The sequence below is a fragment of the Cucurbita maxima genome, unplaced genomic scaffold (genome assembly GCF_002738345.1).
Source record: "Cucurbita maxima cultivar Rimu unplaced genomic scaffold, Cmax_1.0 Cma_Scf00081, whole genome shotgun sequence".
NCBI classification, from domain to species: domain Eukaryota; kingdom Viridiplantae; phylum Streptophyta; class Magnoliopsida; order Cucurbitales; family Cucurbitaceae; genus Cucurbita; species Cucurbita maxima.
In genome coordinates, this window is record NW_019272097.1 from 236955 (window position 1) to 253176 (window position 16222).

A 16222-nucleotide genomic window follows, 5' to 3' on the forward strand; every position below is an offset into this window, starting at 1 on the left:
CTTATCTTTTCATTATATATATATATATGGCAATATGATCGAGATCCCAACCGGATGGCTTGTCTCAATCTTCAATGTTTAGTGCCGTGTGTCAATTACTTTTCCCTTTGAAGAATAACATCTCTCTAATTTTGTTGATAATGTTAGATGAAACTGATTAATTCAAAGATGATTAAATTTACATTTGACTCGAGCACTCGTCCAAGCACTGTCTTCAATGGTAGCCTTGTGCTTAGATCATCCTACCTTTGTTAATAGATTTTGTTCGTCATTCTTCATCTCTAATCTCAGTGTCTATAGAATTAGTATAAGTTTTTTTCTCGACCATGGTTCTGGTTTAGATATTTTGATTCTCGATCTCAATTTTTTATCAACTTATGTTTCCTCGTCATGATATTATTGCTTCTTTGTGTTGAGAAATTCAAAATTTTTTATTCTTTTGTAATTGTTCAAGTTTCACCACTATCCTTCACTATAGATCTGATCTATCTCTCGAAGGAATAGTGAGTGTTGTGGGGTGATACTATTATGACTCAATACGGTGTAAAAATATGGTAATTTTTTACATTATCCAAAATAAAGTTTAAGTTTAAATACAACAAGGGAAAGAGATTTGAAATAGCTCGTAAAATTAACATAAAATACTAGAGACTTTGGGTTATTGGTTTAGCTCTCTATGACATCTTCTCTAGATTTGTTCCCGTCCTCGACCAATTTCTATTTAACACCTAAAAAATATGTAAGAACTAAAGTGAGTATAAAAATGAGTAAGTAACTATTTGTGGACTTTTATTCGTCTCCATTGTGAATGGTAAGATATTAGTATGGTTTATGTTTTGGGGAACTTTGATTATGAGCTATGGGTCTTAAGCCTTACTATTTGATTGGTCTAGTGCATAGCTCTACGGTACTCCCTATGGAAGGCCTACTTGGCCACATGATTGATAAACAACATGAACCTGAACGAAAAACTTATGATCGAAATGTGGACCCAAATTCAGAATCGGAATTTGGTCAATAACTCCCTCGACAGACCCCAACATCCCCCATCATACAGTACATGTGTATCATTCCTGGGATTTTGCCTAGGATTCAAACTCTTGATTTGGCTCATAACTATCCTGAAATCCCTTGCATCCCTCACGATAGGTTAATAGAGTACATGATCAAGACTCAAAGCAGGATTTAGATTCCAAATTTGGCATTTGTCGGCTCTAACGATCTTTGCCTCCACTCCAACATAGTCTAGATCATGACATCCTACAAAGTTTTTGAGTAGGGTATCCCACCTAGATGCGGAATACATATAATCATGATGCGTATACCAAGATATCCTAGAGCATAAAGTGGGTTTGGATAGAGAAATACTTAAGTGTCTCAGTGTCATGGTAAGTTTAGGGCTTGAGTTGTGCATGATTCTACTTGGCTTGACTCGATTCATGACCCAAAAGATCTTAGGTTCATAAGTTCATTCGCCTAGCTTCAAGGGCCATCATAAAGACACGCTCATCAGCCTTAACATTAGTATATAGGCCATAATCATGTCAACATATCATAATTATATGTATAATGTTATATGTTAGGGTTGTATGAAGTTTCAAGAACATTCGGGTTTAAGGTCTTGTATTCACTTAAGTTAGACCTTACGAATATTTTCGTCATTTTCTACTCAAATCTTAGTTTGCACCATAAACACATTTTAATTATTTTGAAATCATGCCCAATAATTAATATCCTTATTATTGGACTCATAAAATTTCAAGTCATTTGGAGATAAGTTAGGTCATGAATTAACATTTTGATAGAGTAAGAGTATTTTCGTCATTTTACTCATCCCTGATTTAAGTCTTAAACATGCCTCGATGTCTGATACATCTTTATTGTATGATATTAAGCTATACATTAAAATTTCAAATGCTAACGAGGCTATTTAGTGGGATAATTTACTGCCTTATAATTTCTAAGCAAAATATTTGTCGAAGTACCTTAAATTTTGATTCTTGTCTTAGCTCTTCCATTTTTTACTCATTTCTTAGTTATCAGGTTTAGGTTCAATTACCACCGATTACTGGTAAATCTAAAGAAAAGTTCATAGTGACTATTTACTTGCCAGTAACATTTAGGACCCCGACTCTCACGTCTTGATATTCAAACTCCTCTTAATTTTTTTGTATCAGTCCCGATAGAGAGTTAATTTTAAGGAATAAAAAGAAATTATGTGAGAACTAGTTTGGAAGGGAGCTGAAAATCACAAAAGGTGATCTAGTTTGGGTGACGTGGTTGGTTCAATTGAGCTGACCACATCTTCTGTCTTCAACCTCAAAATCTAAGGGAAAATGTTGAAACTTTGGCTTCCTACCTCTGTAAATTGTCTTCCACGTATAGAGGACATTGCAAGGAAGGGCCAGGGACTTGTTTCGTGGGCTCTTGTGCACTGTAGACAAAGTTATACACCAGATATAAGTCATTGGAAGTTAGCTTCTTCGCCAGAGCTTAACCACATCTTTCCTCTATTGGCTGAGGCACTTCTCGAGATTATTAGCCCTCGATCCCTTGAGCAAAAACCCTTCTTTCCTTTCCCTTAACCTAATGAAATAGGCCTCAAGTAACGAAGTTGTGTGTGGTGCTCCAATTCAAGGGTCAAAGGCTATGCATTTTGGGTCAACCTTTGTGTAGAATTACTCCGGGTTGGGTAGAGCGTCTTATACCTCTTTAACTCTCATGAATTTAAAAGATTAGGATTTAAGAAACGACGTTGATTTTAGAGACTAGATTTTGAATTTTCCTAATTGGTTGAAAAACTTATCCATAAATGACTTTCTCCAAACTTATCCATAATGAATTTTCGTCTACAACTTTGCTCCTTGGACTCATAGAAGTTGAATGATATGAGTTTTTTTGGACGAATTTTTACGTGAATCTCAATCGAACTAACTTTACTTACTCTAAAGTGGCCTTTAAAGCTTGAATATTTTTAGCCCTCAAGTTCTAAAGGAAACTCGTAGTTAATCTTAATATGGTGTAGGGAGTGGTTTGAGTTTAGCTTTCAATTTAATATGACAAACCAGAGCTTGAAACTAGGAATGAATGGCTTATAACTTGAGTTTGGGTGCCCCTAAACTCATATTCTTCGTACCAAATGAAGCACTTTACGCCTTCGGCTATCAAATTCCACTATTGGATTTTTAGGTTTATAGGTCATGGAATTGTTTGATCTTACAAAATCTAAGATTTACTCGCCAAATAGCTGGTAGATCTTGTGTTGTAGGGGTATGCATCATCACACATCATACAATCTTTTCAACCAACCAATAGGTGAACTACTTGCTTGTTTGGTGTTGGCTCGAGTCCCTAAATATTATAAATTTGTTTGAGGCTGTCATTCAATATCCAATTTAACCTTTACTAACCCATGACCCTCTAATAAGATATATCAACAAACTTAGTTTAGTTAAGAGTATTGAAAACTCCCTAACTTTTAGCTAAAAAAAAAATACTTTAATTAGGCTAAATAGAATGCTGGACCTGAAATGCCTCTAGTAAAGTAAAAATATAACTTTATGAGTGCCAAAAACGTAGGAAATAAGAATTGTATACAGAGCCGAGGGTACGGGATCGAGCTAACAACTGAGTCGTGGCTGGAGTTTAGCTAACACTGGTGCGGGTCTCTAGGTTAGTGCACGAGTTTTAGGTCAAATGGGGTAACGTGTCTTGGGTCGTGACCTATCCTTATGCGCTGCAGGCAAATGGGATTCTGAGCCGTTTCTAGAATTTCAAACCCTTTCTCTCTCTTCATAGATCCGAGCAACAACAATGCACACTGTTAGACGAACACGACTCTCCACAATGGTATAATATTGTCCACTTTGAGGCAGAGTGTATTATTAGATTATAAACCCAGGCCATTCCACTTTGAGGCAGAGTGTATTCTTAGATAATAAACCCATGACTATTCCCTAAATTAACCAATGTGCGACACTTTCATCTAACACCTCCCTTCGAATAAAGTACGTCTCCCTTGGAGTCTTAAGCCATTTTTTACTGTCTTCGAGGAGGCTTGACTCATTTTTTCTTTTTGGAGTCCTTTGTTCGACATTCGAGGATTTGTCAATCTATTGGCACGGCTAAGTTTAGGGCATGACTCTAATACCATGTTAGACGAACACGACCCTTCACAATGGTATGATATTGTCCACTCTGAGCATAAGTTCTCATGACTTTGCTTTAGGCTTCCCAAAAAAACCTCATAGCAAGGGAGAGTGTATTCTTAGATTATAAACCCTTAACCATTCCCTAAATTAACCAATATTTTACACTTTCATCTAACACATATCTTACAGCTATTTTTTTTTTTTTTTTCCAACCATGCGTAATGTTTTAACAAAATTTTCCAAATTAAAAAGGAAAACGCGGTTTGATCGTTCAAGAGAGAGAGAGAGAAAAAAAAAAAAGACAAATTTTATTACGTAATAAAGCATCTCAAATTTATTTTACAAACTTACCATATTCAGCTCTCCAAACCCAAACATCAAAAACAAAGCCAAAACACACACACACACACACAAACAACTCCACACAAATTCAAGCGAAAGTTTCAAAAAAGATGGTGGCGATGGTCCTTGCCATGATCAGCCTCTTTCTCTTCTCTCTTTGCTTCCTTCTTCTCATGATGCTCGTGGAGCACAAACCCACCAGCTCCGACGGCCACCGCGGCGGCAACTTCCTCCTTGATCTTGTGCCCGTGGCTATGCTCGCTGTCTTTCTTCGCCTCGTGCTTCTCATGCTGCAACAATGAGAATAACAGAGGTTAACTGTACTTTTATTAGATTAGAAGAGAATTTGATTAACTACCAGAGCATAGGTACTAGCGGTGGTGGCACCGAGCTTGCCGAGGTGTTCAAGGTGCTTGTGGTGCTTCTGTTCTTTCTCGTAGTCGACGTTGCCGCCAGAGTACTCTTCTCCTTCTTTGTGGTGGTGAAGGTGAAGGTGGTGGTGATGATGGCCTTGCTCTTCTTCTGCCATGGCTTTGAGAGATTTGGTATGGAAAATTGTTGCTTTGTGGGGGTGGTGTGATGTTTGGGTGTGGGAGAAGTTGGATTTTATACTACTTTGCAGGGGTAATTGTGGAAATGAATTAAGTGTTCCAAAAGTCGGAAGCTTAAGACTTAAGAGACTACTAGAAAATAATTTCATAATTATTGTCCAAATTTAATTGTTAGGTTGGTGGAGCCCATCTCTAGGAGTACAGAATATTGTGTTTCTACTGGATATCCAGTACTACCCTGTAAATCAAACGTGGTCATAGTTGTAAAATATATACCATAGAAAACCGAGCTCAACTGTATGGGAAAGAAATTGTGAGGTTGCAAGTTTTAGTGTCGATAGTGTCGGATCGGGATCCATGCTTTAAGTCGGCGTTTTGACATAGACTTTAGAAAGCGTTGAGTTCTGACCTCAACTTCATCAAAATACCTTCTACCCACAAATTGATGGCCAAACCGAGCGATTGAACCAAATTCTAGGAGTCATGCTACGAGCATGCATTATGGAATTCACGGGATGTTGGGACACCAAACTAAATCTGATGGAATTCTTGAAAAACAACAGCTTCCAAGCAACTATTGAGATGACACCGTTCGAAGCGTTATATGAAAAATAGTGTAGATTCTCATTGTGCTGAGACGAAGTAGGTGAATGAGAACTGGTATACATTACAAACGAGGATAAGCGCAGACAAAGGAGCTATGCATATGTAAGGGGTAGAAACCTATAATTCAAGGTAGGGGACATGGTGTTCCCAAAAGTAGTTCCGGTTAAGATTGTCCTAAGGTTTTGACGTAAGGGCAAGCTAACCTCCCGTTTTATCGGACCCTTCAAAATCCTAGAACAAATAGGTATGGTGGCGTATAAGTTAGCTTTACCACCCTCGCTCTCGTGTGTACACGACGTATTCCACGTATCCATGCTAAGAAAATATATCACGAACTCTATGCATGTAATAGATTATAAACCTCTTGATTTTAAAGAAGACTCAAGTTAGGAAGAAAAGCAAGTTCAAATTCTTGCTTGAGAGGTGAAAGCGTTACGTAATAGGAATATTGACTTCGTTAGGGTGGCGGAACCACCAAACCTAGGAAGCTACGTGGGAGTGGGAGGATGAAATAAAAGAAAAACACCCTGCGCTAAGGCAATAATTCGGGAGTTTCGAGGGTGAAAGTTCTTTTTTAAAGGTATATAATGTAACATATGAAAATAAAAAATAAAATAAAATCTGAAAACGCTGGTGGACTGCAAAAATTCCATTGTTCCAAGACCACACGACACGCCTCTCCTATGCCCACGCTCCTCCAAACACTTTCAATCCTCTCGGCCACACTTCAGACACTCTGCAAGGAGGAAAGACAAAAAGAAAATGAGAGAGAGAGAGAGGGATAGATCAGAAAACGCTCTGGTGAGACAGAACCCATAGATTCGACAGTGAAACAACCTACCCAAGCCACGAAAGGAATCACCAAGAACTGTACACACGAAGAAAGTAAGCTTTCATGCCTTAACAATGTGATTTATCTTCAGAGAAAAGAGAATTCAAGTTTCGAATTGGTTGGCCATCCATAAAATTACATGAGAGGTGAAGAGGAAGAAGAAACAACGAAGAATCGAGGGAAAACAACGAGAAACGAATGTCAGAACGACATTACAGAAGAGAGAAATTTCATTGGAGAATCGTGTGAACCTGAGTGGAGAAGACGAAGTCTATGGGCTTCATGTTGGTAATGGGATATTGAAAGAATAAGTATAGATCAAAGCTACCGTATATGGTTAAAGAATTACACAATTTCAATATTTATAGGCTTATACACTAACCATAAACCGTAAATTATGGAAATCTAGATAAATTCAAATATACTAACAATCTTCTAAAATCTTGGTAGTTTGAATACTTTGAATCATATCTCAACTACTCTCATCATATCTTTATTTTGAATACTTTGAATCATATCTCAACACTCTCCCTTAATTCAAAGTTGCAGATGCCAAGTACAGAGCTTTTCTTTTGACAAAGCCTTCGTAAGTATGTTTGCTTTAACTTGTATAATGTTTGTCTCAGCTTGTATACCTTTGTTTCTTCGTCTTTCTTTATCAATCACTCTGGTTGTGTTACATAGACCTTTTCTTGTAAATCTCCATAAAACTTTTCGTTTGGTAAGTCAACCATATCCCAGGTTCCATTTTTCTCAATGGACTACATCTATACTACCATGGCTTTCTTCCACTTTTCTTCTTCAGTTGCTTCTTCATAATTCATAGGGTTTGAAACAATAAGAGCAAATTGACATGATGCATATATGTCAGCTAAAGATTTATACTTCCTTAAAGGTGTCTCATCCGAAAGTTCTTCAAGAGAAGAATTGTTGTTTAGTGATGCTGAAGATGATGAATTTGACACATTTTGTGTTGTAATGAAGGCACTAGGAGATGCACTGGAATTGACCCTTGTCTCTTCATTTGGAGAAACTTCAACTGTAATCTTTTGCTGCTACTGTTCTTTGCTCCAATCCCAACTCACGTTTTCATTAAATATTACATCCCTTCTAACTAAAATCTTTTCACTAAGGGGTTGTATAATTTATATGTCTTTGATTGGGTACAATAGCCAATGAAAATGTATTTTTTCAGTTTTTTCATCAAGCTTTCGATGAGTTTGAGGATGTTTCAAAGCATAAGCAACACAACCAAAGACTCGTAAATGACTTACAGATGACTTCCTTCCATGCCATGCTTCATAAGGAGTTCGATTCATAACAGTCTTTGTTCGTGAGAGATTTAATAGATAAATAGATGTTGCTACAGCTTCTGCCCAAAATTGGTTTGGAAGTCTCCTTGCTTGTAACATACTTCTTGCCATCTCCACAATAGTTCGATTTTTTCGTTCAGCGATTCCATTTTGTTCTGGAGTGTAGGGAGCTATTAACTCCCTTTTGATGCCCTCTTCTTCACAAAACAGATTGAACTCTTTAGATATGAACTCGTCACCTCTGTCTGTGCGAAGAACTTTAATGTGACAATCACTTTGGTTCTCCACCCTAGCTTTAAAAATCTAGAACTTTTGAAAAGTTTCTAACTTATGTTGTAGGAAGTAAACCCAGCTCATGCGACTATAGTCATCAATGAATAGTAAAAAGTATATACTCCCACCCAAGGACGTCGTTTGCATTGGCCCACATAAATCAGTATGAATTAGTTTTAGATAATGTGAAACTCTTTTAGTTTTTCCAAAAGGAAAGAACTTCCTAGTCTCCTTCCCATAAATGCATCATTCACATCAATGCATCCTTCACATAAATTAGTTGTATCAATTCTTGGTTATCCAAAAACCATACATTTCTCCCTGAGTATTTTCAGGCCCTTCATATGAAGATGTCCATATCTGAGATGCCATAATGTCTCCTCACTTGTAGTGTCTTCTCTTCATTCCTTTTTGATGATCTATTGATTTTTGCCTCATGAGCTTGAAGCGAGCCCATCAGTTCATCAACGGAGAGTATTGATAGATCCTTAGCTTCTTCTATGGCAGCCACCACATGGTTAAACTTTGGAGTTAAGCTTCTCAACACCTTTGCAACAATTGTTTATCTGAAATTTTCTCTCCATAGGCACGCATCTGACTGACTATTGTCATTGCTCTTGACAAAAAGTCAGCAATTGATTCATCATTCGTCATGAGCAGAGTTTCAAAATCACGTTTAGAGATTGCAATTTCATTGTTATGACCTTTGAATCTCTTGAATACTCCTTCTGTAGAATTGATCATGCTTGCTTTGATATGGTTGCTATTGCCATTCGTGAAAAAATAGTCTCATGAACTGCTTGCTGAATAATAAATAAAGTCTTGGCATCGTTTTTCTTGGTTTCTCTTAGTCTCTTCTTTTCTTCTATTGTGGGTTCTAATACATCAATAAATCCGTGCTCCACCAAGTCCCATAGCTCCTGCGATTCGAGCAAGGTCTTCATCTTAATGCTCCACCACTCATATTTCTCACCATTAAAGATTAGTAATAGCGGTGTAGAGGAAGAAAAACAAGCTACTGCCATTTTTGTTTTGTGAAAAAAAGTAATAACTCACCCTCGTGTTGACAGGAACTTGGCTTTGATACCAAATTTGTTGGGGAAAGGGATATTGAAATAGATTGAAATAGATTGAAATAGATCAAATCTACAATTCTTTATTATTGTTTTTTGACTCAATGCTTAAAGTTACGCATTCCAATATTTATAGTCTTATACACTAACCATAAATAGTAAATTATAGAAATCTAGATAAATTCAAATCTACTAACAATCTCCTAAAATCTTGTAGTCTGAATACTTTGAATCATATCTCAACTACTTTAAATCATAATACTTTGAATCATATCTCACACTTAAGGTCAGATCCGAATCAGGTATCCAAATGTGCCTACAGCCATACCACATTACCGAGGCCTAACCCATTTCGTCCCAAAACCAAGACCAGCCTGCCACCCTGCAGCTGCAACCAGCGTACGCGCACGCCTCTATCCACGGCCCACGTTTCGGCCCAGTACACTAATGCCTTGGGCCAAAACCTAAACTGGTCTGCAGCAGCCCATAACTCGTGAACCACAACCCATGAACCAAGTGCCCTCACGCGACCCACGCCTTGACCTGAAAACAACCTACACACATGGCGGTTCCACAACTTAGTTTCTCGGATATTCGGCTTGGTATTCATATTTTAGCCTTATTTCCACCGTTTAGATCCTCCCAAACTTATTTCGACCCTAAATAAGGTAATTTAGGCATTATATCACAAATTTAAGTTGAGATTATATTAAAATTGTGAAATACTAACAAAAGACGATGAACAACCTAATAGGAAACGAAAAATGACGATAGCTTGGAGCGCTTTCGAGGGGTGGGAACTAACGTAATTAAATTAGGGAGAATGCTAGCTAAGGCCAACCAAGTAAGTAACCCTACTATCGTTGGTTATAAATTATGTGTTGTATGATGACACGTCCCCGTGGTTTCGCACGTGTCTTAGGCCATATATGTAGATAGTTATGAAATATCACGTGAATGTTATGTGATGCGATTGTTATGCTCTGTTTGATGAATTGATATGCTTTATGATATGTTGCATTATAATATGTTATGTTGCCGACATGCTCGAGATTGTTATTATGATTGTTGTGATACATGATATGATATGTGCACGTTATGGAATGATATGTTTAAAAGCATGGAAAACATTATGATATGGTTTAGATGAGACATGAATTATATGCTATGATTGTCATGTGAAATGACAAACCAACATGAAATACAACCCCGACTTACATAGTACTGATGTGACGGTTGCTACTCCTAACGAGTGTTCGACATCAGCATCTCCCAGAGAATGCTCGCTCGACCAGAAAGGGGCCCAAAAGATGTGTGAACCGACTGGTGAGTCCATACTCGCACGTGTGTACCATGTGTAGGGAAAGTAATTACACATCCAAGTTGCCCATTAGGATAGCCATCGTAGGAACGTAGGCTATTATCATAGGTCCCGTGCATGTAACTGTGTGTATTTGCATTTGACCTCGATAGGGAGGTCACTTACTGAGTATTTCTCAAAATACTCAAACCACTTGCTACTCTATATTTCAGGTAAAGGTAAGGTGCTCTTGCACAGCTAATGGTGGCATCACAATTAGAAGACTGTGACACATGTTTGGGATATGTTCGTATTTTAATTTTAGTAGACTAAAGGTTAGTATAGGTTAAATTGCATTTCCATTTAGTTTAATATAGGTTACTATAAGTCATTTCATTGTGTATTGTTTTTAGTTTTATTTCAATATGTATTAGTTTATTCCAAAGCATTAAATAAAGCATTATTCCGCATTAAATGTCTATGATATATGTACATTGACGGCCTTAGGTTAAGTAGAAAATTTAGGGTCGTTATAGGTTCAATTGAGTTGGCCACGCCATCATCTTCAACCTCAGAATTTAAGGGAAGATGCTGAAACCGTGGATTCCTACACCTGTAAATTGCCTTCCACATCCTCGTATAATAGTTATTTCGCCTTCATTCCTTCTACAAACTTATAGAAGGTGTTTCAAGAAAGGACTATAGACTTGTTTCGTGGACTCTTGTGCACGGTAGACGAAGTTATACACTAGAGAAAACACGTTGGAAGTCATCTTCTTCGCTAGAGCGTTACCATGTATTTCCTCTATTTGTTGAGGCATTTCTCGAGTTTATTAGCCCTCGATCCCTTCAGTAAAAAAACCCCTTCTTTCCTTGCCCTTAACCTAATGGAATAGGCCTCAAGTAATGAATTTATGTGTGGTTCTCCAATTTAAGGGTCGAAGTCTATAGATTTTCGGTCAACCTTCGGGTAGAATTACTCCTTAGACCACCTTAGCTCTCAACTCCTTTGGGAAAAGGTTTTCTCTTTAAACAAGAAGTTAAAAAAATAGGATTTAAGCATCGTTCTAGACCACCTTAGCTCTCAACTCCTTTTGAATTTTCCTAATTTGTTAAAAAAACTTACCCATAAATGTCTTTCTCCAAATTCTTCTTATCCAGAGCTCAAACATTTTCGTGGTCTTCTACAACTTTACTCATGGACTCTGAGAAATTGAATGATATGGATCTTGTTGGACGAATTTTTTTGGGAGTCTCAATTGAGCTAGCTTCTCTTACTCAAAAGTGGCCTCCAAAGCTTGAATTGGGAAAGACGTTCAGTCATTTTTAGCCCTCAAATTCTAAAGGAAACTTATGAGTAATCTTGATAAGATGGTGTAAGAAGTGGTTTGAACTCAAATGATGAAGTTTAGCTTGCTTGAAACCCAAAAATGAATGACTTATAACTTCGAATTTGGGTGACACTAGACTCATGTTTTTGGTACCGTGTTACCAATTAAAAGCCATTAATTTCTTTTTATAGCCCAACCATCCACCTACTTTGAAAGCCTAGATATGACTTAAATTTGGAGGAGAGTTCTTGAAACTTTTTACTCTGTTTAGTCTCTTACCTCGTTCAACTATCAAATTCCACTATTAAACCGTTTGATCTTACAAAATCTAAGATTTCCTCTAGAGTTGTTTCGCAATTATTTAATTTTTAGGTTTTCGGCTATCGAATTCTATCATTGAATGTTTAGGTGGGAGGGATTCATAGGCCATGTCTCGAAATCAGACATCTTGAACATTTACATCTTACCAAATGTAAGATTTATTGAGTGTCATTTTCCAATTATTTAATTTTTTAGTTTTTTTTTTCTTTTTAATTAGTTACCTTATTTTGGTCATTCTATCCGTCTTGGGCCATTGAGATACATTCTCTATAATTCAATAAAATACAAGAAGTTTCATAAAAATGAAGAAACTTACATTTTTGTTAACCTTTCTTCACATTTTCTTTCCAACTTCCTTGGAGCTTTACAAAATCTTGCTTGGCATTAAAATTTTCATCTTCAACGCTACTCACTCGTCTTTATTATTACGAATATACACAATGAGTTTTCTATAAATAGTTGGTCTTGATAGCTCCAGTATGCTTCAGTTTTAAGTTCGGAGGTTCAACCGTTTAGTCCAATTCAATTAAATTAGTTCAGTTTGATTTAACTTAGTTTGAACATTAATATGTTTTTCTTTTCTCTCATCGTAAGCTAAGTTATTTTAGAAAGTCTGGTTTAAGTTTTTTTTAGGAATTGACTAAGTACTGACTACCTAACCGTGACTTTGGATTGAAGTAGGTTGTTTACTACTATTTGTATAGAGATAAATGATTTTCTTGTTCGATTCAACTAAAGATAACAGCGTACTAGAAGCATGACGAGGAGGTTGCCCCATTGCTTGGTTTGAGAGGTTACATAGAATTCATTTCGTAATTGTTCATGAAGTTTATTTATTTCAAATTTTATTCTTTAGAGACTCCGAATTTTTTTTCTAAATAGTCAATTTCGTTTTCCAATGAAATCGTGGACTTATAAGTTTAATTTGAAATAAGAAGGATAATTGTGAATGTTTGATTAATCCACCACACCTAAATGGTGTGAAAGTTATCTTATTTATAATCAAATGAATTACAAGGATATGAAAATAGTAATAAATGGAAATAACAATAAATGGAAAGATACCTATGATAATAAGGCAAATATTAGATATTTGCCTTATAATAAAATATCAAATATAATGTATATGGTAAACTATAATTTATTACTAAATATCCTTAACACCCCACCGCAAGCTAAGCGTCGGATTTAAACGAACGTGAAGCTTGAATCTGAAAAATTCAAAGAGGTTGAGAAACACTTTTCATGAAGATGCTAACAACCCGGTTCTTGACCATCAAAAATTTGCAGAGGGATTGCCGCTCAGCGGCGATGCTGCCTTGGCTTCAGCGAGAATATGTTTAACCCATGAAGAGGGATTGTCGCTTAGCGACGATGCTGCCTTGGCTCTAGTGAGAATATTTCTAACCCCAAGAAGTAGAAGGGGAAACCTAGAGCAAGGGACAAAGACAATGTTGAAGCCGGAAGAGTCGCCACATTGAGCGAAGGAGCCAATTTTGGCGAGAAGAGCAGTCGGAAGAGTCGCCTCATCGGGCGAAGAAGCCAATTTTGGCAGGAAGGGCGGCGGCAACTTGGTTGGCGAATAGGCCAGTGCGGCACCCAGATTCCGAAGGTAAATCTCTGCAAAAGGTTGATAGGTTTAGGTTAAGGTTTATGTGAAGGATGAAGGTTGATTGGGAAGAAAATGAGAGAGACTATATTGGCCAAGGGGAAAATCGATTTGGTTGGAAAAGGTGAGGTTATATGTACAGAGTATGACGAAAGGTGATTTGGAGGTCAATAGGGTGGAGCCGAAGAGTAATCAATCGGCTCCGACTACGGCAGCCATGAAGACTGCCCCTGCGGCGTCAAAACCAGCAGGGGTGGTGGAGAAGAAGATTAGAGGATTCAAAAGCCATTGAAAAGAAAGGATCAGGGTTGTTAAACCGAAAGGGCTCTGATACCATGTGAATGTTTGATTAATCCACCACACCTAAATGGTGTGAAAGTTATCTTATTTATAATCAAATGAATTACAAGGATATGAAAATAGTAATAAATGGAAATAACAATAAATGGAAAGATACCTATGATAATAAGGCAAATATTAGATATTTGCCTTATAATAAAATATCAAATATAATGTATATGATAAACTATAATTTATTACTAAATATCCTTAACAATAATGAAATATTAATGTAAGTTCACTCACGAAAATGAAAACCCTCACCAACTTATAGACTATTAGGGAAAACCAATGCATACTATTACCCTAGTTTAGCTTTTATGACAATTCCAGCATCATCATTATCCATGCAATGACATTTTACCTTTACCTCCATGCAATGACATTTTAACTTTAGTATTTTAGAAAATACTCAATAATTAACTCCACGGTTAGGGTCAGGTAATGCAATCACACACATACGTGACTACACTTATCATTTTTAAATAACATAGTATGACCCGCTGAATGTAGCTAGCGAATTTGGACTAGCACGCGTGAGTCTCTGGGTTAGTACGTGGGTTTCAGGTCGCATCAGTAAGTGGGCCAAACGGGGTAATGTGTCTTGGGTCATGGGTTGTCCTTTTGCTACGCACACAAATGGATTTCTGGGGCATCACCGAATTTCAATTGATTTATGGGTCACCCTGAATGTTTGATTAATCCACCACACCTAAATGATGTGAAAGTTATCTTATTTATAATCAAATAAATTACAAAGATATGGAAATAGTAATAAATGGAAATAACAATAAATGGAAAGATACCTAGGCAAATATCTAATATTTGCCTTATAATAAAATATCAAATATAATATATATGGTAAACTATAATTTATTACTAAATATCCTTAACACACCCAAACAGGATCCAGCCCGAAACTCAACCAGTGGACTTCGTAGATTTGTTCTTTTGACGACCATGCAAACTTCTTTACCCACTGTTTAAATACTTGGATGGTTTGAGAGGAGGAAATAGTAAGGTTTTTTATATGAGAGGGTAGTTTCTCCCCCACAAATCGGCCGCTGGTCGGAAATCTCGCGATTTCTGACGAGATTCAAAATTCAAAAATATATTTATATGTGTGTGTATATATATATATATATGTCTCACGATTTGTGACGAGATTCAAAATTAAAATATATATGTATATGTATGTGATACACATATATGTATTGTGTATATATACATATATGTATGTATCAATATATATACATATATATCTCTTCATATATATATATATATGTGTGTGTAATCTTTTATTACGTAATAAAGCATCTCCAATTTATTTTACAAACAACTTACCATATTCAGCTCTTCAAACCCAAACATCACAAACAAAGCTAAAACACACACACACACACAAACAACTCCCCACAGATTCATGCCAAAGTTTCAAAAAAGATGGTGGTGATGGTCCTTGCCATGATGAGCCTCTTTCTCTTCTCTCTTTGCTTCCTTCTTCTCGTGATGCTCGTGGAGCACAAACCCACCTGCTCCGACAGCCACCGCCGCGGCAACTTCCTCCTTGATCTTGTGCCCGTGGCTATGCTCACTGTCTTTCTTCGCCTCGTGCTTCTCATGCTGCAACAACGAGAACAACATAGGTTAATTGTACTTTTATTTGATTAGGAATTTAGAGGAGCAAACAAGAAGAGGATTCGATTAAGTACCAGAGCATAGGCACCAGCAGCAGCGACACCAAGCTCGCCGAGGTGTTCAAGGTGCTTGTGGTGCTTCTTTTCTTTCTCGTAGTCAACGTCGCCACCGGAGTACTCTTCTCCTTCTTTGTGGTGGTGAAGGTGAAGGTGGTGGTGATGATGGCCTTGCTTTTCTTCCGCCATGGCTTTGAGAGCTTTGGAATGAAAAATTGTTGCTTTGTTGGAGATGGTGTGATGTTTGGGTGTGGGAGAAGTTGGAATTTATACTACTTTGTAGGGGTAATTGTGGAAATGAATTAAGTGTTCCAAAGTTGGAAGCTTAAGACTAAAGAGGCTACTAGACAATAATTTCATAATTATTGTCCAAATTTAATTGCTAGGTTAGGTGGAAAAAATGTCTAGAAGTGTATTAATATTTTGTTTCTACCGGTTATGTTGTATATTTGAAAAATGAGCTAGAAGAAGATTTTTGGGATATAAG

At 37.0% G+C, this 16222-nt stretch overlaps 1 protein-coding gene across 3 annotated transcripts; it reads right to left on the reverse strand.

The window, feature by feature from the left end:
* Positions 1–4436: 4436 nt before the first annotated feature.
* LOC111472649 (abscisic stress-ripening protein 2-like) lies at positions 4437–15988 on the reverse strand. 3 transcript variants are annotated; one of them, XM_023118264.1, is made up of 3 exons: positions 15789–15985; positions 4852–4886; positions 4437–4783 (listed from the first exon to the last, which is right to left on the reverse strand). In XM_023118264.1, the coding sequence occupies exons 1-3, from the start codon at positions 15922–15924 to the stop codon at positions 4595–4597; spliced, it is 360 nt and encodes a 119-aa protein (XP_022974032.1). In that variant the 5' UTR covers positions 15925–15985; the 3' UTR covers positions 4437–4594. The 3 variants fall into 3 exon arrangements, with proteins under 3 accessions (XP_022974032.1, XP_022974034.1, XP_022974033.1); XM_023118266.1 differs by lacking the exon at positions 4852–4886 and having other exon boundaries at positions 15754–15987; XM_023118265.1 differs by lacking the exons at positions 4437–4783; positions 4852–4886 and adding an exon at positions 15338–15664 and having other exon boundaries at positions 15754–15988.
* Between the last annotated feature and the right edge of the window lie 234 nt (positions 15989–16222).